At 36.6% G+C, this 23,659-nt stretch overlaps 1 protein-coding gene across 1 annotated transcript in view; it reads left to right on the forward strand.

The window, feature by feature from the left end:
* UNC13C (unc-13 homolog C) overlaps window positions 1-23,659 on the forward strand; it is a 568,731-nt gene that overhangs the window by 199,175 nt on the left and 345,897 nt on the right. The window contains exon 9 of the mRNA XM_045073496.1: window positions 15,587-15,806. Within this exon, the coding sequence (XP_044929431.1) occupies window positions 15,587-15,806 (220 nt within the window). The remainder of the gene's footprint in view (window positions 1-15,586; window positions 15,807-23,659) is intronic.

Genomic DNA, 23,659 nt, shown 5'->3' on the forward strand with positions numbered 1-23,659 from the left:
GCTTGTAATATGGTCATAGGGGAGCTGAGCTAATATGTTTTGCATGCCGTATTGTTACAGGTCATAATGGAAGCTTCTAATGTGGGAGTATTTAAACTGACAGTGTCAGATGAAGGTTATGGGAAACTCCAGTAGAGTGAGGAATGCAAATCACCAAGACTGAAAGGGATTCTAGAACCCTACTTATTCTATATAGTTAATTTATATGTAACTACCACGAGGGGCTGGTCTAAGGGCTTGCTTCCAGGAAGTGTCAATTCTCAATCAAGTTTAGTTTGTCAAGCAGAGTAGAGGTCCTCCTTCCAGTAACGAAATCAGGATCAGGCCTGATGAAAGGGACTTACAAGAACTATGTAGGGGAATCATTAGATCAGACCTGGGCCCTGTTCCTAGCATAATCCTAGAAAGGTGGTCTGGAAATAGGAAGCAGGTCAGCACACCTGTCTTGTGCCTGGGGTTCGGTCAGGAAGCTGCAGGCTCACAATATGCAGGTAGTCTGGACGTCTCATCAGGAGCGAGAACTATGTCAAACCACATAACTGAGAGTTAAAGTGATAAGGGCCTGAATCTGAATTTTGGCTCTACCTCTTACTACCTTTGAGAAGTCATTTCCTTTCAATACTTTTTGCATCCCCGAGACTTGTCCATCTCATCTGTAAAATGAAAGTAATAATGCTTATCTCACAGTCTGTGAGAATCAAAAAGGAATGTGTCTCCCCAAACAGAGCAGGTAGTAGTCGAGAGAAGTTGGGGGAGGGAGTCGCAATGGGGTATCCAGAGTGGGGACTGAGTCCAGGGCCTCCCTGCCCTCTTCGCCGCTGAGGGTCAGCTTCCAGTGTGTACTGGTGGGGGATCCTTCTATCCACACATTTAAATACTGTTGTCTTGCTTGCGAGTATTGTTCTTGGTCCTGTTTCTATCCTCCTTCAAGAGCACAGTCTGTCTCTTGAGATAGATGTAGGTCCAGCTTCACTGTTGACTAGTTATGGGAACTTGGGCAAGTTACTGAAACTCTTGGCCTTGTAATTATGTAAGATTTTGCACCCCTGGCCTATGGTTTCCTGTGTCTTTGAGCAATTTTGGCATCAGTTAACTAGTTAAAATAAGTTGGGAAACTTTCCTTTTTATCACTTCACTGGAACAATTTGTGTAAAATAAATTGTTGCTATGCCTTGAAAGATGAGTAAACTTACCTCGAAAACCATCTTGTAATTTTTTTGAGGGTGTTTATTTGGCTACCCTCAAATAATTCAATGATCCCATACATGTTCTTTAAACATTTGTTTTTGAGTCAATTTTGATCATTTGTATTTTTTCCAGAACATTGTTTTCTTTTCCTAAAATTTCAAATTCCAACAAATTGTTCATGATTTAAGAGTTTGTGCTGTTTTCATCTTATTTGTCTGTTGGTCTTTCTTTCTTTCTCTCTTCTGGTCAGTACTCCAAGAGATGTCTCTGGTGTTTGTTGACTCCATATTGTTTTCTATTTTATTTCTTTTCTTATTTATATTCATCTTCTGTTCTCTTTGTATTTACCCTGAAGATACTTTTCTAATATACTGAGTTGAATATATAGTTCACTAATGTTTATTAATTATTGCATATACACAAAAGAATATTTTACAACATAAGAAACAATGCATATACCTGTGTATCTGTAACAGCTTTTCCTCTTTGGAAGAGGAAAATAATGATTTAATAAATTTTGCAATTATTATTTTGACTCCTCAATTTAGAGTGTTTATTCTCCCAAAGACAAACCATGTGACCTTTATTGTTGTTCCTACCTTGTATTCAAAGCACATAGACTGTATATTCAGTGATTAGCATTTAATTGACCATTTTATGGCTTCCATAATCAGTTTTGTAGATATACTATAGGAGCATTTTTTGTTGGGTACATAAGTTTTGGGACTTCTATATTCCCAATAAATTTTTTCTTTCAACTTTGCTAATAATTTCATTAATTTCTTAAATGGCTTTTTTTTAAACTTTTTTTTTTAAGATTTTATCTATTTATTTGACAGAGATCACAAGTAGGCAGAGAGACAGGCAGAGAGAGAGGAAGGGAAGCAGGCTCCCTGCTGAGCAGAGAGCGGGACTCTATCCCAGGACCCTGGGATCATGACCTGAGTTGAAGGCAGAGCCTTTAACCCACTGAGCCACCCAGGTGCCCTTAAATGGTTTTTCTTTAAAATATTTTCTCTATGTTACTAATACTGCTCTACCAAATTAATAAGGTCAATGTTTCCTTGATAGAACTTTCTCTGGCCCCTTCTTTAATTCTTAATGTGTTTTATGTGTATCTTACATAGCTTTTTTTTTTTTCTTCTCCCCAGAGAGGGAGAGGAGGTGAAAATGGGAGAGGGAGAGAAAAATCCCAAGCAGGCTCCATGCCCAGTACAGAGCCCAACCTGGACCTAGATCTCACAGCCCTGAGATCTTGACCTGAGCCAAAATCAAGAGTCACCCACTTCACAAACCAAACCACCCTGACACCCTGTGTATCTCACATAGTTTAACTTTATTTATTTTTTAATATTTTACTTATTTATTTGAGAGAGATGTGAGAGCAACCAAGCACGAGCAGGGGGAGGTGCAGAGGCAGAGGGAGAAACAGACTTGGAGCAGGACCTGGGGATAATGACCTGAGCCCAAGGCAGACGCTCAACCCACTGAACCACCCAGGCATCCCTCTCATATAGCTTAATTTCACATTCAGTCTGAGAATTTGCCTTTTTACATGTGAATTCAATCAATTTATACTTCCCAAAATGCATTTGAGCTTAGTTCTCTTACTTTTTAAAAGTCCTTCTTCCTTTCTTTTACAAGGTTCATTCATGCAGATTTTTATGTTCCCTCTTCTTCAACAAATGGATTAAACTGATCCATACTGTTGATTTTAATGTGGATGTTCCCTAAATGTTTACTGAAAATACACCTTCTTTTACCGAAGTATAATTAACATCGTTATATTAGTTTCAGGTGTCTAGCACGGATTTGATAATTCTATGCATTATTCAGTACTTACCATGCTAAGTGCAGTCTCCATCTGTTCCCAAACATGTTATTGCAATTTATTGAATATATTCCCTATGCTATATTTTTTTAAATCTCTGATATATTTATTGTAAACTGGAAGTTTGTATTTCTTAATACCCTTAATCTGTTTCACCCATCCCTCCACTCACTTCCACTCTGGCAGTCACCATTTTATTCTCTTTAAGGGTCTTGTTTGTTTGAATGTTTATTTGTTTTTCATTATTTTTTTTTTTAAGTTTCTGTTTAAATTCCAGTTAACTTGCAGTATGACTTTGGTTTCAGGTGTACAATACAACGATTTAACACGTCCATGCAACACCCACTGCTCATTGCAGCAGCTGCCCTCCTTAATCCCTGTCACCTGTTTCCTCCTTCCCCTGCACCCCCCACCCCCACCCTCTGGTAACTATCAGTGTGTTCTCTATGGTCAATATTCTGTCTCTTGGTTTGTCTCTCTTTGTTTGTTCCTCTGCTTGCTTATTCCACATATGAGTGAAATTGTATGCTATTTGTCTTTCTTCAACTTATTTCACTTAGCATAATGATGTTTAAGTCCTTTCTTTTGTCACAATTGGCTAGATCTCGTTCTTTTTTATGGACAAGTAATATTCCATTGTGTGTGTGTGTGTGTGTACCACTCCTTCTTTGTCCAGTCATCTATGGACGGACACATGGGTTGCTTTCATATCTTGACTATTTAAATAATGCTACAATAAGTATAAGGATGCATATATCTTTTCCCAATTAGCGTTCTCACTTTCTTTGTGTAAGCACTCAATAGTGGAATGACTGGATTGTATGGTACTCTTATTTTTAATTTTTTGAGGAAATTCCATACTGTGTGCACAGTAGCTGCACCAACTTACATTTCTACTAATAGCGAATGAATAATGGTTCCCTTTCCCCAGATCCTTACCAGCACTTGTTATTTCTTGTTTTTGATACTAGCCATTTTGACTGGTGGAAGTGATATCTCAATGTAGTTTAGATTAGTATTCCCTGATGGCTTGCGATGTTGGACATCTTTTCATGTGTCTCTTGGCCATCTATCTGTATGTCTTTGGGAAAAAAATGTCTATTTAGATTCTTGGCTTATTAAATTTTATTTTATTAAAATTTTTATTTTATTTATTAAATTTTGTTTTATTATTTTTTAAAGATTTTATTTATTTATTTGACAGAGATCACAAATAGGGAAAGAGGCAGGCAGAGAGAGAGGTGGAAACAGGTTCCCTGCTGAGCAGAGAGCCCAATACAGGACTCGATTCCAGACCCCAGGATCATGACCTGAGCTGAAGGCAGAGGCTTTAACCTACTGAGCCACCCAGGTGTCCCTAGTGTTGACATTTTAACAATATTCTTCTAACAGAGCATGATATACCTTTCCATACCTTGCATCACCTTCAATTTCTTTCAACAACATCTTAACAGTTTTCAGAATATAGGCTTTTCACCTTCTTGGTTAAATTTATTCTTAGGTATTTTATTATTTCTGGTACAGTTGTTTTCTTAGTTGTTTTCTTGGTATTGTTTTCTTAGTTTCTCTTTTTGCTACTTCATTATTAGTGTATAGAAACATAGCAAAGTTCTGTTTATTAATTTTGTATCCTGTAACTTTTTCCAAATGATCAGTGCTAATAGTTTTGTGGTGGAGATGTTAGGGTTTTCTATATGCAGTATCATGGTATCTATAAACAGTGACAGTCTTATTTCTTCCTTACCAATCTGGATGCTTTTTATTTCTTTCTTTTCTTTTGTCTGATTGCTGCAGCTAAACCTTCCCGTACTATGTTGAATAAATGTGGCAAGAGTGGACCTCCTTGTTTTGTTCCTGATCTTAGAGGAAATGCTTTCAGTTTTCCACCATGGAGTATTATGTTAGCTGTGGGTTTTTCATATATGGCCTTTATTATATTGAGGTATGTTAAACCCACTTTGTTGAGAGTTTTTATCGTGAATGGATTTTATATTTTGTCAAATGCTTTTTATGCATCTGTTAAAATGATTACATGTATTTTTATTATTCCTCTTGTTAATGGGATGTATCACATTGATTTGTGAATATTAAACAACCCTTGCATCCCTGGAGTAAATCATACTTGACCACTTGACCATGGGGCATGATTTTTAAAGACTGTATGTTGAATTCAGTTCACTAAGATTTTGTTGAGGCCTTTATGTTCATGGGAGATACTGACCTGCAATGCCCTTTTTTAAAAACTTTAGAGTTAATAATTCTGTCCTGAAGGAGAAAAACATGATCTAAAAATGCCCACATCAAGTAAAAGGCAAATCTAAATATCATGTCTGAAAATGGTTTCAAAACGTCAAGTTTGTAGCCCATGGAGTCTAACTGGATCCCAAACACAACCTTTGGGTTTCCACAGAATCAGCTTTCACAATTCGGGCAGTAAGTTCCTTTTCATCCCACAGGCACCTGGAGAATCTGTTCCTTTTGGGCTCTTTTACCTATTAAAAATTTTTTCAATACTTCTGTAGTAGACTATATCAACTTAGTCTGCTGTGTTGCCAGATCAGATTTCCAACATGTAAAATAAATATATTAGTACTGCAAGAGTACTCTTGGTGGGATCAGTGAGATAAGAAATGGAAAGCAATTCAACCATTTTTGACACATAATTATGTAATAAATATTATTGTTTTTATTATTAACTACATCTACTACAACTTTCCATGTCTCCATGACTGGCTTTGCTTTGTTACACAAGAGGACAGTGAAGAGGACAGTGAGGGATAGTCACCCCCTTCCCTCTCTTACTTTTACAGAATCCTAACCCTTCTTTCTAATCTTTCATGACCTTTCTCAGATTTGTAAAAACTCTAACTTGACCCTAAGTGGTAAAATAAACAAACAAACTTTTCACATGAAAATGACAGAAGTTTCCTTTCAGTGAAAGAATTCATATTATTTTTGGTCTCTTATATTTAATAAATTATTCAAATCCTACCTCCATTATTTACATATACTTTTTTACTGAAGTATAATTGATATATAACATCTAAGTTTCAGGTGTTCAATATAAAGATTCAATATTTGTATATATGATGAGATAATCATCACAGGAAGTCTAGTTAATGTCCATCACCATACATGGTTATGTGTTTTTTCTTTCTTGTGATGAGAACTTTTAGGATCGCCACATTTCAAATGTGTAATACACCATAAGTATATTATAATCCCATAGCTTACTTATTTTACAACTGAAAGTTTGTACCTTTTGACCTCCTTCACGAATTTTCCTCACCCACCATCCCCTACCTCTGGCTACCACCAGTCCGTTCTCTGGATCGATGAGCTTCATGTTTTGTTTTTGTTTTTGTTTTTGTTTTTGTTTTTGCTTTTGTTTTTGTTTTTTGTTTTTTGTTTTTTGTTTTTCCCAGATTCTCCATGTAAATAAGATCATACATTATTTGTCTTCCTCTGACTTAGTTCACTTAGCATTATGCTCTCAAGATCCATCCATATTATTGCATCTGGAAAGATTGTATTCTTTTACAGCCGAATAATGTTGTATTACACACACACACACACACACACACACACAAACACCACATTTTTTTGTATCCATTGAACAACATTGAGGTTGTTTCTGTGTCTTGACTATTATAAATAATGGTACTGTGAACATGGAAGTATACGTCATTTTCCAAATTAATGTTTTTGTTTTCTTTGGATAAATACTCAGAAGTGGAATTTCTGGGTGATTTGGTAGTGAGGTTTTTAATTTTTTGAAGTGACTCCATATTGTTTTCCATTTACATTCCCACCAACATTGTAGAAGTTTTCCCTTTTCTCCACATCCTTGCCAACACTTATTATTGTTATTGTTTTGATGATAGCCCTTCTGACAGTTGTGAGGAGTGATCACTTGGTTTTGATTTGCATTTCTCTGATGATGGATTATGGTGAACAGCTTTTCATGTGCCTTGTAGCCACACCTATATCTTTTTTTCGGACAATGTCTACACAGATCCTCTGCCCATTTTTAAATCATGTTGTTTGTTTTCTAGCTATAGAGTTCTAAGAATTCTTGATATATTTTAGGTAGTAGTCTCTTGCCAGAAATATGGTTGGCAAATATATTCTTTCACTCAGCACGCTAGCTTTTCATTTTGTTGGTTCATTTTACTGTGCAGAAGTTTTGTTTTGTTTGGTTTGGTTTTTTAAGGATTTTATTTGTTTATTTGACAGAGATCACAAGTAGGCAGAGAGGCAGGCAGAGAGAGAGGTGGAAGCAGGCTCTCCACTGAGCAGAGAGCCTGATGCGAGGCTCGATCCCAGGACCCTGAGACCATGACCTGAGCTGAAGACAGAGGTTTAACCCACTTATATCTTTGTAATATCGTTTGAAATCAGGGAATGTGATGCCTGCAGTTTTCGTCCACAAGATTGCTTTGTCTATTTGGAATTTTGTGGTTCCACATGAATTTTAAGGTTGCTCCTTCTATTTCTGTGAAAATTGATATTGGAATTTTCATAAGGAATGAACTGAATCTAGATACCGCTTTGGAGAGTATGAATATTTTAATGATACTCCTCTGAACCATGAGCATGGCATAACTTTCATTTATTTGTGTCTTCTCCAATTTCTTTCATTAATATCTTAAACTTTTCAGAGTATGGATCCTCATCTAATTGACTAAATTTATTCCTAGATATTTTATTCTTTTTTAAAGATTTTATTTATTCATTAGAAAGAGAGAGAGAGAGAGCAAGAGCAGGGAAAAGGCAGAGGCAGAGGGGGAGCGAGAAGCAGGCTCCCCTGAGCCAGGAGTCTGACATGGGACTCTATCCCAGGACCCTGGGATCATGACCTGAGCTGAAGGCAGACCCTTAACCATCTAAGCCACCCAGGCACACCCTCCCATTTTATCCTTTTTGATACAAGTTTAAATTAAATTTCTTAATTTCTCTGATAATTTGTTATTTATGTATTGAAATGTACCACATCTTTGTGTATTGATTTTGTATCCCACAAATTTACTGAGTTAATTTTTTTATTGGTTTTTTTTTTTTTTGGTGGAGTCTTTAGAAATTTATATACACATTTTCTTTTTTTTTAATATTTTATTTATTTGTTTGACAGAGAGACAGAGGTCACAAGTAAGCAGAGAGGCAGGCAGAGAGAGAGGGGGGGAAGCAGGCTCCTGCTGAGCAGAGAGCCAGATCTGGGCCTCAGTCCCAGGACCCTGAGATCATGACCTGGGCCAAAGGCAGAGGCTTTAACCCACTAAGCCACCCAGGCGCCCTATATACACATTTTCATTTAAAGTTTGAATTGGAGAACAAGTGTCACATACAGTACATGATAAATCTATCCTAATTTGTTTCCAGAACATGTTTTCTATCCTAACAAGCATACTCTATATTGCACTCTTCTTGAATTACTGAATCATCTTCTTTACCATTATTCACTCTCTCTATTTGGACTTACTGAGCAAGTTACTTAGGTCAGTAATAATTTGTGCTTGTTAACAAACTGTATAAGTAAAAACAAAGTACTCAGGCTCTTCCAAAGATAGGCAAATAATTTTTGGTCTCTGTTTACGTTTTCAGATACAATATTTTACCTGAATAACTTTAGCTTTTACAGTCTTATGTGATGATTACTCTCATGAGCAAATTGGACCTGAAATTAAGCTCTTTTTTTTTTAAGATTTATATATTTATTTTAGAGAGCACTCAAGTGGGGGCAGGGGGAGGAGGAGAGGAAGACAGGTAAAGGTTGGGGAGAGAGATGCAGACTCACTGCTGAGTGGGTAGCCTGATGTGGCGCTTGATCTCACAAGATCGTGACCTGACCTGAAATCAGGAGTTGGGTGTTCATCTCACTGAGCCACTCCGGTGCCCCAAACTCAAACTGTTTTATACTCAAGGACTTATTATACCATTGCTCTGTCTTCGTGTTTGTAACAAATTTCAAAGGTCACATTCTACCCAATCTTTGTTCTGCAGATCTTTCTGATGCTTTTGTCCAGAAATAATGCAAAATGATACCTACAGGATGGTAAAGAGATTTTTTTAAACAGATATTATTTATTTATTTATCTATCTGTTGAGTGTGTGAGCATGGGAAGAGGCACAGGGAGAGGGAGAGAGAATCTCAAGCAAGCTCCCTGCTGAGCTCAGAGCCTGACACAGGCCTTGATCTCATGGCCCTGAGATCATGACCTGATGCTGAACCAGCTGAGCCCCCCAGATACTCCTAGGTTCTTTGTTTGTTTTTTCTAAAAAGTGCATGTCAAGGTACATGAAAAATGCTTCAAAACAAGAAGCATGTTTTTTTCTTGTTATCAAAATATGTGTGTGTGTGTGTGTTTTTAGTATGGGAAAGTCATAGTTCACATAATCCCACCAGGAAAAATCAGAGGATGATGAGAAAAATGCAGCTTCATTAGTTGTGCACTGGTTAACATAGTAGAGGAAAAATAGAAAAGATATATGGCAAATGGAGGTAAACATGCTTTGTTCCTGTTGTATTAAGAGTTAGTTGATTAGGGGCACCTGGGTGGCTCAGAGTTAAGACTCTGCCCTCAGCTCCAGTCATGATCTCAGGGTCCTGGGATTGAGCCGTGCATCAGGCTCTCTGCTCCTCGGGGAGCCTGCTTCCTCCTCTATCTCTGCCTGCCTCTCTGCCTACTTGTGATCTCTCTGTCAAATAAATAAATAAATAAATAAATAAAATATTAAAAAAAAAAAAAGAGTTGATTGGAATATTGATGGTCTAAAAATACTAGTCATCACCTTTGGCAAGAAGCCTTGTTGTTTTATTTTGGGGACTCATTTTAATTTTCTTATATAGTTATGAACAGAAAAGGCATTCACTTTTTTTCCTTTGTCCTTATTGTTCAAAAAGTAACATATTAGAACTTTTCAGCTTAGATTCCAGTTTCTTAGAAGAGAAATTATTAACAAAATAATTGTTCAGAATATGAGCATCTTACCTTTTGTAATCTATAAGCTGTACTTTGCTAAAGAGGCTTATCAGAGTCAAAGCATTCCTTAACCTCATTTCTACAGATAAAAGTGTCTCCACAAAATAAAATTTGACTTCTTTTTTCTGCAATCACTTCAGTAATGTAAAACTGATGTTTTTATCAGTTTTATTCCTAATTGTGTTGTCTTATATTCTGTTCATAAATAAACAAAAATCACAAAAGAACCATGGCTAACTTTGAGAAATTAAATTGAGTAATTTTATAAAAATTTTAGTGCAATTTTTGTTGTATAAATTAATTTTACAGTGAGCATGCATTTTATTATAATTAGAAAATACATAATAGAGAGGAAAATGACATATGAAATTTTTGTTTGCTTTGTTTTGTTCTCATTTTGAGTAGGAAAAAGACAAGATTATTTTTTGCCAATAAGAATTATTTCATTTTGCAAGTCACTTCCGTGAAGTGTTGAGCATGATTTACAAAATCTTTGTGATTCTTAAAAGAGGGGGGGGAGATAGAATGTATATACACTAAAATACCAATATCATTTAGAAACAAGAGACTCCTATATGATGTAAAATGCAGCTTGATCTATAATTATTGAAAGGATAATAAAAGAAATGAAAATTATTTTAGAAAGTATATATGTTTATTGTGAAGATTGGAGAATTTTAGAAACCTTTAAAGTAGATTATAGTAATTCTCCCATATTGCTGAATTCATTATGTTCTTGAGTCCAAATCCCAGTAGCTGAAGGCTCTGCTTGTTCTTGGGACCACCATCTCTACACACCTGTCTTCTGTTTTACCTAGGCCAGAGACATTCTCTAGATTACATACCCAGTCCCATCCTTTCGTGTCAGCTAGGATCCTACTAACTGCAACTAGTATTCTTTCTAGTAAAAAGCACTACATTAAAAAAAAAAAAAAATCTCTTTGCTTTCAATCCAACTCCTAATGGTGTTAGATTCTCATTTTCTATGGTCTGTGGCTAATTTTGGAGTTTCCCCTTGATTTCTTCCCCTTTGTTTTATTCAGTGCTCCTTACCCTATCTTTTTTGATTTATTCCACAAAACTCTCTCACTCTTGGTCCTTGCTTATAATCTGGTTTGATCTAGCCTTATTTTAATTCTGGGAAAGTACCTCATTACCTCAGAATGCAGTATTTTCCTGAGAGTAAGAATCCCTTCTTATGAGATAGATTTGTACATGCTTTCGTAACTACTCACTTCCTGAGTTTCTAAAGTGCCATCTTTGCATCTTATACTTCGCTTCAGTAGGAAATGTTACCATATGTTGTTTTTTAAAAAAAGGTTTACTTGTTTGAGAGATAGCGTGCACAAATGCGATGGGAGCCAGAGGGGAGAATCCTCAAGCACACTCTCCCCACTGAGTGCAGAGCCCAGTGCTGGGCTGGATGGATCTCATGAGCCATGAGATCACAGCCTGAGCCAAAACTAAGAGTCAGACACTTAACTGACTGAGCCAACCCGACGTCCCTCCATGTGTCATTTATTTTAGAGTAATTTTCAGCTTTGATAGACAACACTACTATCCCAAAAATCACAAATAAAAAAGATGCATATTTTCATTTCTTTAAGACTGGGGATATATACCCTCTAGTGAGCTATCCAGTATTTTCTCTGGTGTCTGTAGCTTTTAAATGTTAGATTTATTTCAATGTCCCATTCAATTGATTTTCATTATGCTGTCTAGTAAATTTTCCCTATTTCCTTTTTTTTTTTTTTTTTAATTAGCTTCTCTCTCTTTTTATGAAGTAGATCATGGTTCTTAAATCCCAAAACAACAAAACATTTCAATGAAAACTTCTCAGCTGTCTATTCAGAACTCCCTTGTTTTTTCTCTATCATGCTTAATTTTTTAGGAACTATTTCTTATATTTATTACACCTAAGGAGGCCAACTACATATTCCTTGAATTCAATAAAAAGAAAATACACACATAGGGACCTGGAGAAAATGTATGAATCATTTACTTATTCTGAAATATATGGATAAGTTCACGTTCAGAACAACCTGTTAGCTAACCCTAACCCTGCTTTCTAAATTCGTATATATTTTACTTTTCTTGGGTTCATTAGCAGACTATTCCCCCCGGTGTTCTATTGGGTTAAAATTATTTCTCCCTACTAAGACAAATGACAAATTACCTGATGTGATTGCAAATATAACTAAGTTTCCTACTTATTTTTTTAACCTAAACTAAAAATGCTACATTACACATACATACCCCCTCAGCTCAGTTAGAACAGGAAGCCGTCTGTGGATTGAAAATCTATTATGGCGAGAATTGTTCAATTCACTTTAATGATATTGAAGATACCCACTCCGCTAAGCGTTACAATGGAAGCAACCATGAATAATACATAGTTTCAGTTCTGAAAGAACTCTGAACAATTTTTTTGCAAGATAAGACGTCTTCCTTATGAAAGAAAGCTGAAAGATTTACTTGGCTTAGGCTGTATTTATTGAAAAGAATAGATCCAGTTGTATTATAAACCTTAATATGGGGGTCTCCCACTCCCATATTAGGTCATACTGTTGCTCTGTAGATTCTCGGGAAGTATTGCAAGTCTTGACCTGAAACTCATGTAATAGCAAGGCTGGATCTTGCTGTTTAAAAGTTAGAAAAAGTTTCAGTGAAGCTTAACTCCCTGCAGGGAGTCTCCCAGTACCATGACCAAACATATTCTGGGAAAACATACAGTGAGGGGAATGTACTAAGAAAGGGGAATATGCTTTTACTATACTGCGGAATTGAAAAATTGTGGAAAATTGGTCATTTCCACACTGTGAAGATACTCTGAAATGAGGTTTAAGATATTTTGAAATTAGATTTAAGGATTATTAAAGCAAAATTTATTATTTTTTTGCATTAATTTATTAATGCAAAATTGTTTCTTGTAAATGCTAGGGTCCTGCAGGATTTATATAAATATTCATTCATTATGCATGAGGCAGTTGTGTGAAATTACCTGTGAATCTAACTTCAGAGAGTGATAGTCTTTCTTTCAGGAAGTCATCTGTAGGCATTCCTGGGTGGCTCAGTAGGTTAAGCATCTGACTTCAGGTCACTTCATGATCTCAGAGTCCTTGGATTGAGCCCCATGAGGACTCAGCTCAACAGTGAGTCTGCCCTTTGCACTCTACCTCTACCTCTCCCCCCAGCTCATTCTTTCTTTCTCTGTCAAATAAATAAACCCTTTTTTATTTATTTTTATTTTAATGTCCTTTATTTTTTTTTTTAAGTCATCTACATGGTTAGAAATGAAAAGCACAGAAAAGGACTCATCCAGACAAGTCTCTTTCCTTTCAACCTATGGTGGTTTCTGGAAAATCCACTATGAGTACTAACAGTTGGTATTTATTTAGTATTTTGAAATCTGTATAATATGTAGCTTACCATCATACAATTTGATCTTCAAAATAATACTGCAGGTAGGTAGATATGTAGGGAAAGAAAGTAAGCCTTAGAGACCTAAGTCTATCTGTGAATTATAAGATTCCTAAGTGGCAGAACATTCACTCCACAAAATATGTGTTGTCTCCCAAGTATGAGGCAGGGACAATGATAACCACTGTTAGACACTAAGAAAAGAAATTTGGAAGACTGGTCGTAAATATGGCCTGAAAAAACCCATGTGAAATGTCATGTGATTGGCCCTATGCCAGGGAACCCAGGTCGCCTGGCTACTCATGCAGTGAGTTTTTCTACTGCACGAGTGGCTTATCATTGAAAGTCCTTCGATATGCTATAAAAAGTTATGACCCTACCCTTCGGTACTGCCTCTTGTGTTTTTATTTATTTATTTATTTTTTTTTGTGGTGAGTTTTTCTGCCTTGTCACTTTATCCAGAAAGGAATATATGAACGAGAGAATAAAGTACTAAAAGGGTGACAAAGACTCCAGAAAGCCGTCTGCTAGCCAAATCAGAAGAGACCCTAAATTGGGGGGAGAAGAAAGGGGGTAAAAAGAAATTTTAAAAATCTTTAAAAAAACAAAAAATATATATTAGACTGGTGAATAGAACAGAGCCACACACTTGATTTTGGGTGTATTTTGGTCTCTTAGAAGATACTATCTCCCAAAAATTTTCAAGATATATATATACACACATACACACACACACATACATACATACATACATACATATATATGTAAACTTATAAAATATAAAACTTATAAAGTACTTATAGATAATATATATATATGGATGGGTACCCTTATAAAATAAGGGTAAACACAAGGGATGGAATATGACTGTAAAGATGAAAAATTTTTTTAAAAAGTCTTAAAAAGGAATTGATAAGTTGGCTGGAAAAAAGAAAGAAAAATAAGGTGGAGAGAATTTGCTCAGGCTGGAGACTAGAATAATGCCCTGTGCTAGATTTAGGGCATATTTTGATCTATTAGAAGAAATTGTACCTCAAAATTTTTTAGAAGAAAAAACCCTATATGTATACAACAAATAAAGTTGGAATACTATGCAGCCATCTCAAAAGAAATGAAATTTTGCCATTTGCAATGACATGGATGGAACGAGAGTGTGTTACGCTGAGTGAAATAAGTTAATCAGAGAAAGACAAATATATGATATCACTGATATGAGGAATTTGAGAGGCAAAGTGGGGGTTTGGGGGGTAGGGAAGGAAAAAAATGAAACAAGATGGGATCAGAAGGGGGACAGACCATAAGAGACTCTTAATCTCACAAAACAAACTGAAGGTTGCTGGGGGGTGGAGGGTATGGAGGGGGTGGTTGGGTTATGGACATTGGGGAGGGTATGTGCTATGGTGAGTGCTGTGAAGTATGTAAGCCTGAAGATTCACAGACCTGTACCCCTGGGACAAATCATACATTTCATGTTAACTAAAAAAATTTTAATTAAAAAAAGGTTACCTCCCTTTAAAATATTACCATTGCCATGGGAGAGTGCCACTTTTAGCCTTTACCTACTGCTAATGGTCTCCTATGAATTAGTTGATGAGTTCCTTCCAAAAGGATAGGCAATGAAAGCAGTCCCCTACAAAAGGAATTATAGAATGAGCATACTTCGGGGCTGGGAAGGGTAGAAGTGTTGGGGAGAATACAGAGTCAGGAATGAGAGGCCGTAGTAGAATATGAAAGAGGGGTGGTATGTTTCTGGAGGGTTAGTGTCAGCATTGAGAATCTACTTCCCATCTACTTCACAATTTTGTCAACAACCAGTTTAGCCCAAGGAGATCTATATCATCCTTGGACTCATGGAATTCACAATGTAGCAGGACTTGGACATTATCAAGTAATTAGAGCTTCTTGCTGCTATGAAAGAAGTTGCACAACAGTGGAACCCAGTCCAACCTGGGAGATTAGGGAGTTCTTTGTGTTCAAATGACTGTCTTGGGCCCTAGAATGCTGAGAGAAGAATAAGTGAGGAGAATTACTATGCTTACTATCATGACTTGTCAATAACTAAGAGGCTCTTTCAAAATAGTATTTTCAGGGAGAAGTGATAAAATAATTTTATGCTGAAATTCTCCAAATCCACTGACTTGGCTGGCATTATAACTTATCTTTACAGAAAATACATGTCTTCAAGAAGACTTTGCAGGCACTGATCTACCCCATGTCCTCCACTACCCCCCACAACTTCGAAGTCTGGACGGCAACTACACCCACCTACTGTTACGAGTGTGAAGGGCTCCTGTGGGGCATTGCTCGTCAAGGCATGAAGTGTTTGGAGTGTGGAGTGAAGTGCCATGAAAAGTGTCAGGACCTCCTAAATGCTGACTGTTTGCAGAGTGAGTATCTGGTTAGGGGTGAGATATATATGCAGAGCCTGCCTCATCCTCCATGTTTTCAGATTAGACCTCTTCAGCTCTTGCTGCTTTTCAGTAATTCCAACCCCCACCGCTCCTATCACACAAAGATTCACAAACCACCCATCAAGTCATATCCTTGACGATCTGTTCCCATAGTGCTGAGCGCTAACTTAGATACCTTAAAACAATGGCACACCTGCCCAGTAGAAAACTTGAAAGCAACTTCTGATCTGTTTGGTCACTTCCATCTCCTAATAGCCCTGTGTGGAAAGTGGGACCCTGTGAAGTCATTTTCCTCAGACAAGGGCTAAGGCACACCCTTGTGATTACAGCAATCTAAACTCCTTCCCAAGCCTCTTTGGAGTTAGCCTGAAGCAGTCATATTCTTGGAATTGGGAGGTTTTCTGTTTGAATATCGAAGACACATCTAACCATATATATGACCTTGGGCAAGTTTTTTAGCTTCTCATGGCTACATTTTTCTCCACCAAATGAACAAGAATAATAAAATTTACCTCAGAGGGTTACGGGGATGACTAAATGAAGTGGTCTCTGCTAAGAGTCTGGCACATAGTAGATACTCAATGAATATTAATGGCTTCCCCCATCCTTTTACACTTCTGAATAGGTACATGTCACTTCAACCTTTATGACAAGTTATCTTAAATTTTCCATTTCCAGAAAAAATTCTTTGTACTGCTGCTTTAGATTAGGTCCAGAAATGACAAAACATCACTATCTAAAATACATATTACTGTCTTTTCAGTGCTGCATTGATTTGGTTGTGGCTACAACCCTTAAATTACTACAGAAAACAAAACCAAAAAACAAAACAAAACAAAAATACTGCCAATGAAATCTACTTAAACAGGGACTTTAATTTGTAAACCTTTCTTCATGTGTAAACATTGTCCCCTCTGTTTATTGTTCATATGAATACAGTGAATGTGTATCATATCACATGTTACAGTGAATGTGTAACATCCATGGGTTGCCTAAAATTGAGGAGGATCAGAGGAAAATGCCAAAATAAAGATTGAATCATAAATGCTGTCACAGCTGGTTTTGTAGTAAGTCATGCACATTCTACAGTTTTCTCTACTTTATTAGTATTCTCCCTACACTGTCAGATCACATGGAGGCTACTAATGGTAATGAGCGTTTTGTTTTGTTTTGTTTTTCCAAAATGGGTAGTGTCTCTTTGAAAAATTAAAAAGTATATTTAGGAATAACTGCTTAAAAGGAAAGGGGATTGATTCAATACTACAGAGCTAACTTGCAAAATCTCATAATCCGATTAGAATTCTACGTATTTAAAAAATGAATTGTAAACAGGCATTTTAAGAAATTAGCGTATTAGGGCAGTGACATTTAAAAAAACAGAAAAATATTGCCATCTAGAAACAAATGGCTTGAATCCATTAAGGAAAAAAATGATGTAGATTATACTTCAGAAATGAGCTGATTCTTCTTTGAGTGTTTTAGAGAATAAAGATGTCACACATTCATCAGACTTTGGAAACATTTTTATATTCTGTTTCAAAGAGATACATTGATGGATCTTAGCTAAATTAGGCAACATTTTCTTTGAGGTTATTCATTAAAATGCACATGTAAATTGAAAGAATCAAAAATAGTTGAGAAAAATGAGGGTAGGTGTGAGTGCCGCAGGAAGAGAGTATTTTCTTTAGTAATGCCTTTCTACTGTTCTCCTAAAATCCACCCTTGCATTGAACAAAAAGAGGCTTTGCAAGTATATGAATTCAACTACACCATTTTGCACAGTAACTATCAGTAAAATTTGAAATTGACTCAGAATCAATAATACTTTAAGAAATTTCTCTTTTCATTGCTTTAAGTGAGAAATTTTTAATCTTGACACCCCTTGTGTAAAAGACTTCCACATATGTCTACAATGGAAGAAAAGGAGAGAATAAGCAAGTGGGAAATCAGTGTGGGAAGTCTAGCTAATGTAGCCAGCCTCCTGCAAAAATGAGGAGGTTCTATGATTTCTTTCTCAATATGGTCAGTCTGTTTGAACACTTCTAAGAAAAATGTAGACCTTGTCAGGGGCTTAATTCATCATTAGAAAATTGCAATGTGTAAATTAACAGCTTGAACAAAGCTCCACTTCCTAGTAACTTCTATTCTTTAAACTTCTATCCTTTAATCTTATCACTAGAAAAAATACTTAATACATGAACTTCCTATGACAATTTTTTCAAATACTTGTCTTTTTCAAATCAGTCTTCAGGTTTTAAGAACGTTTATTATTTTGCTAATCTTTTCCTGAAGACCTTGCAGTCTGTAAACACAGACATACACAAACACACACACTCAGAATAAAAACAAGAATTGTTCTCTTTATTTCTCCAGAATTTAGCACATGTTGTAGCATAATTGGATGCTTAATAAATGTTGGTTAAGCAACAAATGAGGGCATGAGAACTGCAGTTTAAAATAACATGTAGTGGTTTAAATGCCATTCTTTTGTAAAATCACAGATTTTTTTAAAATTTTTTAAAGATCTTATTTATTTATTTGACAGAGAGAGACCAAGCAGGCAGAGAGGCAGGCAGAGAGAGAGAGGGGAGGAAGCAGGCTCCCCACCAAGCAGAGAGCCCAATGTGGGACTCCATCCCAGGACCCTGAGATCATGACCTGAGCCAAAGGCAAAGGCTTAACCCACTGAGCCGCCCAGGTACCCATAAAATAACAGATTTTTACGGGAGCCTTTGAGTTCAGTGGATTGGAGAACCCAATCTACTGATTTTACTGAGTTCACATAATCCAGTTTCTTGTCAAAAGGAATCAGATATCTTACATAAAGTTAGATCCCATATCTCTGAACACCCAGCATAGTGTTCTGTCCTATTTGTAAAGAAATATGCAAAGCTTATATTAGGGGAAAAAAAAGCAATTTCAGGAATTTTATTTATGGTGCTTTCCCACTCTCCCATGCAGTACCCCTGACTTTTAGGCAAATTATGCTGCCCAGATGTTGGCCTCACATGATGATGATGACTCAAGTCCCGTCCTCTGTGGCCAACCCACCGAGCAAAAGTATATCTCTATCACAATATACCTACTACATTGACTTTTCAACAACATTAAGGAGAAGATCATCTAATAAGTTAATTTGGGTAAAAATGGAATCAATAGTTGAGTTATTGTAATACAATGGTCATTTTCTTAATCTTAAGGAATAAACAAACAAACTAATAATAAATCTTCAGGTTTAGGGTAGGCTGCTGTAGAGGGACAAAAATGATGATTATGTCATACATGACATCATTCAGGTACTCAACATCAGTAAGCAATGGGTACCTTTATATCCATATCTAGATTTCATAGTCCTCAGTTACTTGAGAAAGATCTGGTTGCTAATCCTGCTGCTACTGGAATTTTTCAAAACCTTTCTTTTCTTTTAATATTTTAATGCCCCTTAGCTAAAGACCACTGAAAACACGTTTGTAGTATTTTATTTTATTATTTCATTTAATTTGAATTTAATTAATTAACATTAGTATATTACTAGTTTCAGACGTAGAGTTCCATGATTCGTCAGTTGTCTGTAACCCCCAGGGCTCATCACATCATGTGCCCTTCTTAATGCCCATCACCCCATTACCCCATCCCCTATCTACCTCCCCTCCACCAACCTCATTTGTTCCCTGTGATTAAGAGTCTGTTAGGGTTTTTCTCCCTCTCTGATTTTGTCTTATTTTATTTTTCCTCCCTTCACTATGATCCTTTGTTTTGTTTCTTAAATTCCACATATGGGTGAAACCATATAATAATTGGCTTTCTCTGATTGACTTATCTCCCTTAGCATTATACCCTCTAGTCCTTGCAAATCCTTGCAAATGGCAAGATTTAATTTTTTTAATGGCTGAATAATAGTCCATTGTATATATAAACCACATCTTCTTTATTCATTCATCTGTCGATGGACATCTGGACTCTTTCCATAGTTTGGCTATTGTGGACATTTGCTGCTATAAGCATTGGGGTACAGGTGCCCCTTCGATCACTATATTTGTATCTTTTGGATAAATAACCAGTAGTGCAATTACTGGGTCATAATTTAGCTCTATTTTTAACTTTTTGAGGAACCTCCATACTGTTTTCCAGAGTGGCTGCACCAGCTTGCATTCCCACCAGCAGTATAAGAGGATTCCCCTTTCTCCACATCTTCACCAACACTTGTTATTTCCTGTGTTGTTAACTTTAGCCATTCTGACCAGAGTGAGGTAACGCATCTGTAGTTTTATAAGTTCAGTTTATTATCTATTGCTACAAAGGAGAATATACAGCAGTATAAACCATGGGGCATCTCAGTAAGATGGTGTTAGAAAGCAGAGGTTGGTCTGAAAGTGAGGAAAATTTATGATTGTGTAGGTTAAAGAAATTCTTATCCACCAGGAGGAAGGACAAGAGTGAGGCAAGTAGCTGTACTTAGCAAAGAAACAATGGTCACTCATTAGTTAGGAAAGGGGTTGTTTGGTATTTTATGGTTTGTCTTCATTTGTGGTTAAACAAACTTGTAAGATGACCTTGTTTGTCTCATATCAACATGGTCATGGTCACACCGATCATGTGAAGCTGGTGTCCTTTGAGTTTGCTCACGTCCAGTAGGAGAACAGTGTTGCCTGTTGCCAGGCTAGCTTTCAATAACACTGTGAACTAGTCGTGTCAGACAACTTCCATTCAGAAGCTGGTTAAGAAAAGAGAAATAGAAAAAAATCTTGTGCTTAAAATTTTATTTTCTTTTATCTTGTTAAAAAAAAAAAAAAACTTGTTGTGAAAAGTGATAAGAACCAAAAAGATCTTTCTTCTTTCCATCTCTCTTTTGATTTATTTCCTTACATAGTAAAAATACTTTTGAAATCAAGCACTCTTTTTTCTTTTGTTAAAATTAGTTTTCCCCTCATCTATACAATTTTTGACTCTGAAATAATTGAGACATTTCAAGGAAGTTAGTATCTAATTTTAGTATATCTGCTGCTGAAGGGAGCACGGAAGTTAGTTTCTAAAGAATGCTGTAACTTTGACAAACAATTTTGAGAATACATTCCTGGTTTCATCATCTTTTAATATGCAAATATTTCTGAACTTGTTCTCAAAGTTTGCATTTACCAATAATGGGATGATTGAATATGGTAGAGGTGGGCAGTGAAGAAAGGTTGACTTTTGGTTTTGGACCCAAGCTCAACAAAAGTAAAATTACTTTAGAGAAGGTGGCAGTTCCTTGTAAGGGGGTTCCCTGCGCACATTCTCCTACTGTCAGTGATGGGGATACCTACGAGAATAGGAGGTGATGCTATGCTAGGACGGTGACCCTCCAATTATCCTTCTTTTAAATGTCAGTTCTTTGTTGTGTTCCAGAAATTGTGTGGAATGTGTACCTTGATTGTATAAGACAAAGGAGACAGGTGATTTGAAGATGGGAGCTGTAGCTCTGCTCCTGGAAAAGACTGAAGGCATGTTAGAAGGGGAGGGTTAAGATGATCTTGGCTGTAAAGCAACTAAAGGGAAAAGGTAAAAAATGCCAGCTACATACCCACCTACATGATGTCATGAGAAAGAAAAACAGAGGCACCAGGAGCAGGACCACCTATAGGATTTTATGTGGAAAGGAAAGAAAAGCAATAAAGTTTCTTAGGCTAGAGACTCCTACAGGGAGAAAGCCTTAATATCATACCTTTCCATGCATATCCACTACTTACCTCCTCTGGCTTCACCAGCCTCAAATGCATTTATGGATATGAAAAATTAAAATACTGTAATAACAATTTCTTCTGGTTTCTTTGAACTAGTTTTTTAAAGATTTTATTTATTTATTTGATAGAGGGGAGAGAGAGTGAGAGAGAAATAAAGAGGACAAGCAGGGGGAGCTGAGCAGGAAGCCCGATGGGGCTTGATCTCAGAACCATGGGATCAAGACTTGGGCTAAAGGCAAATCCTTAACCAACTGAGCCACCCTGCCACCCTTGGATTTTATTTTCTTAAATCTTCAAATACTTCATTGGCTCCCATTGCAAGTAGTTCTAGAACATTAAGCACGTGGCAGATATCGGGTGTGGTATTTTCCATGGGGAGGGCTTTTAAGGAGTTGCTTTAAAAAAAAAAAAAAGATTTTATTTATTTATTTGACAGAGAGATCACAAGCAGGCAAAGAGGCAGGCAGAGAGAGATGGGAGAAGCAGGCTCGCTGCTGATTAGAGAGCCCAAATGTCGGGCTCAATTCCAGGATCCTGAGATCATGACCTGAGCCAAAGGCAGAGGCTTAATCCATTGAGCCAACCAGGGTCCCAAGGAGTTGCTTTACAGGTCAAGTAAAGTAATCCTTTTTTTTTTTTTTTTTTTTTTTTAACATATAATGTATTATTAGCTCCAGGGGTACAGGTCTGTGAATCACCAGGTTTACACACTTCACAGCACTCAACAGGTCAAGTAATCTTAAAGCTAAAATCCCTAAATTCCATACGAATGTAAAATTCTTTAGTAAACGCTTGTTTCTTCACCTTGTGACATCTAGACCTTATACTTGCTCAATTACTAATATTGAAACTTTTACACGTTATCTCATTTAATCCTTAAAATGACTCTGTTAAGAAAAAGCTGCTATTATTTCCTTTGGTTTTTCATATGAGAAAACTAAGGTTTATAGAGATAAAGTAGCCCAATTTCAGATGGTTAGTAAGTGGCAAAGTTAGGAGTCACAGAGGACTGTCACCTTCTAGTATTTGCAAAGCATCATGAACCACTATGCTCCTTTGCCTTATTGAAAAGTTATTTTCTTGATGTATTTCTTGCATTTCATATTTGGTCTTACGTTCTTGTTTTATGCTGACTCTAAGTGCATGATGTATGTAAACCAACCAGCTTCTGCTTTCTAATGATGGGCATAGCCTTTGTTTTCTGAAAATTCCAAACCTGTGCCCAGTATATATTATCTTTTTTTTTTTCTTTTTTCCTTTGAGAGTTTCATTTATTTGGCACAGAGAGAAACAGTGTGAGAGGTAACACAGCAGGGGAAGTGGAGGTGGGAGAGGGAAAAGCAGGCTTTCCAAAAAGCAGGGAGCCCCACACAGGGCTCGAACCCTGGACCCTGGGATCATGACCTGAGCCGAAGGCAGACGCTTAATGACTGAGTCACACAGGTGCCCCTATTTTGTCTTTTCATAAGACTCCACAATGTGTGTATCATTTTACACTGAATTTATTTTCATTTTTTTCCTGGATTGTGGCCTTAGGGTGAGAGCATACACAAAGTTCCTAAGACATAAAATTGAACCCAGAGCCAAATTAAATATTCAAATACGGCAATAATCTTGTTTTAGGTTTCCCAGGAAAAATTTTATCTTCTCTTTTTGTTGAATGTATCCTGTTTCTAAAGAGCATGCTTGAGACTTGGAATACACATTTAGTTGAGGTTGGCCTTACAGGCTCGTGGTTAAGGTACATGGATTTACAGGTGTCTGAGCCAGTGGTGATTGATAAATGTTTAAGAATTTGCAAGGCAGTTGCTTGAAATAAGCCATATTAGGAATATTTTATACCATGGAAATCTGCTAATATTTCAGGTAAGGTTTGGTTTTGTTGTTGTTACTATTTGGTCTTGCTTGTTTGTCTTCTTCCATAAGGGAGGGGAGAAAATGTGCCAGTGAGTTAGGGAACCTCTATCCTTATTAAGGAAGAGATACGATCATACGCTGAGAATGGAGGTTAATGAGGTGAGGCAAGTGACTTGAAAAAAATAGAAATTTTTGGAATTGCTTTTGAGAAAAACAATTTCAGATAATAATCTGAAACACTAGAATCATAAA

Source organism: Mustela putorius, unplaced genomic scaffold (assembly GCF_011764305.1).
Source record: "Mustela putorius furo isolate JIRA1106 unplaced genomic scaffold, ASM1176430v1.1 tig00537243_pilon_pilon_pilon, whole genome shotgun sequence".
In the NCBI taxonomy this organism is placed as follows: domain Eukaryota; kingdom Metazoa; phylum Chordata; class Mammalia; order Carnivora; family Mustelidae; genus Mustela; species Mustela putorius.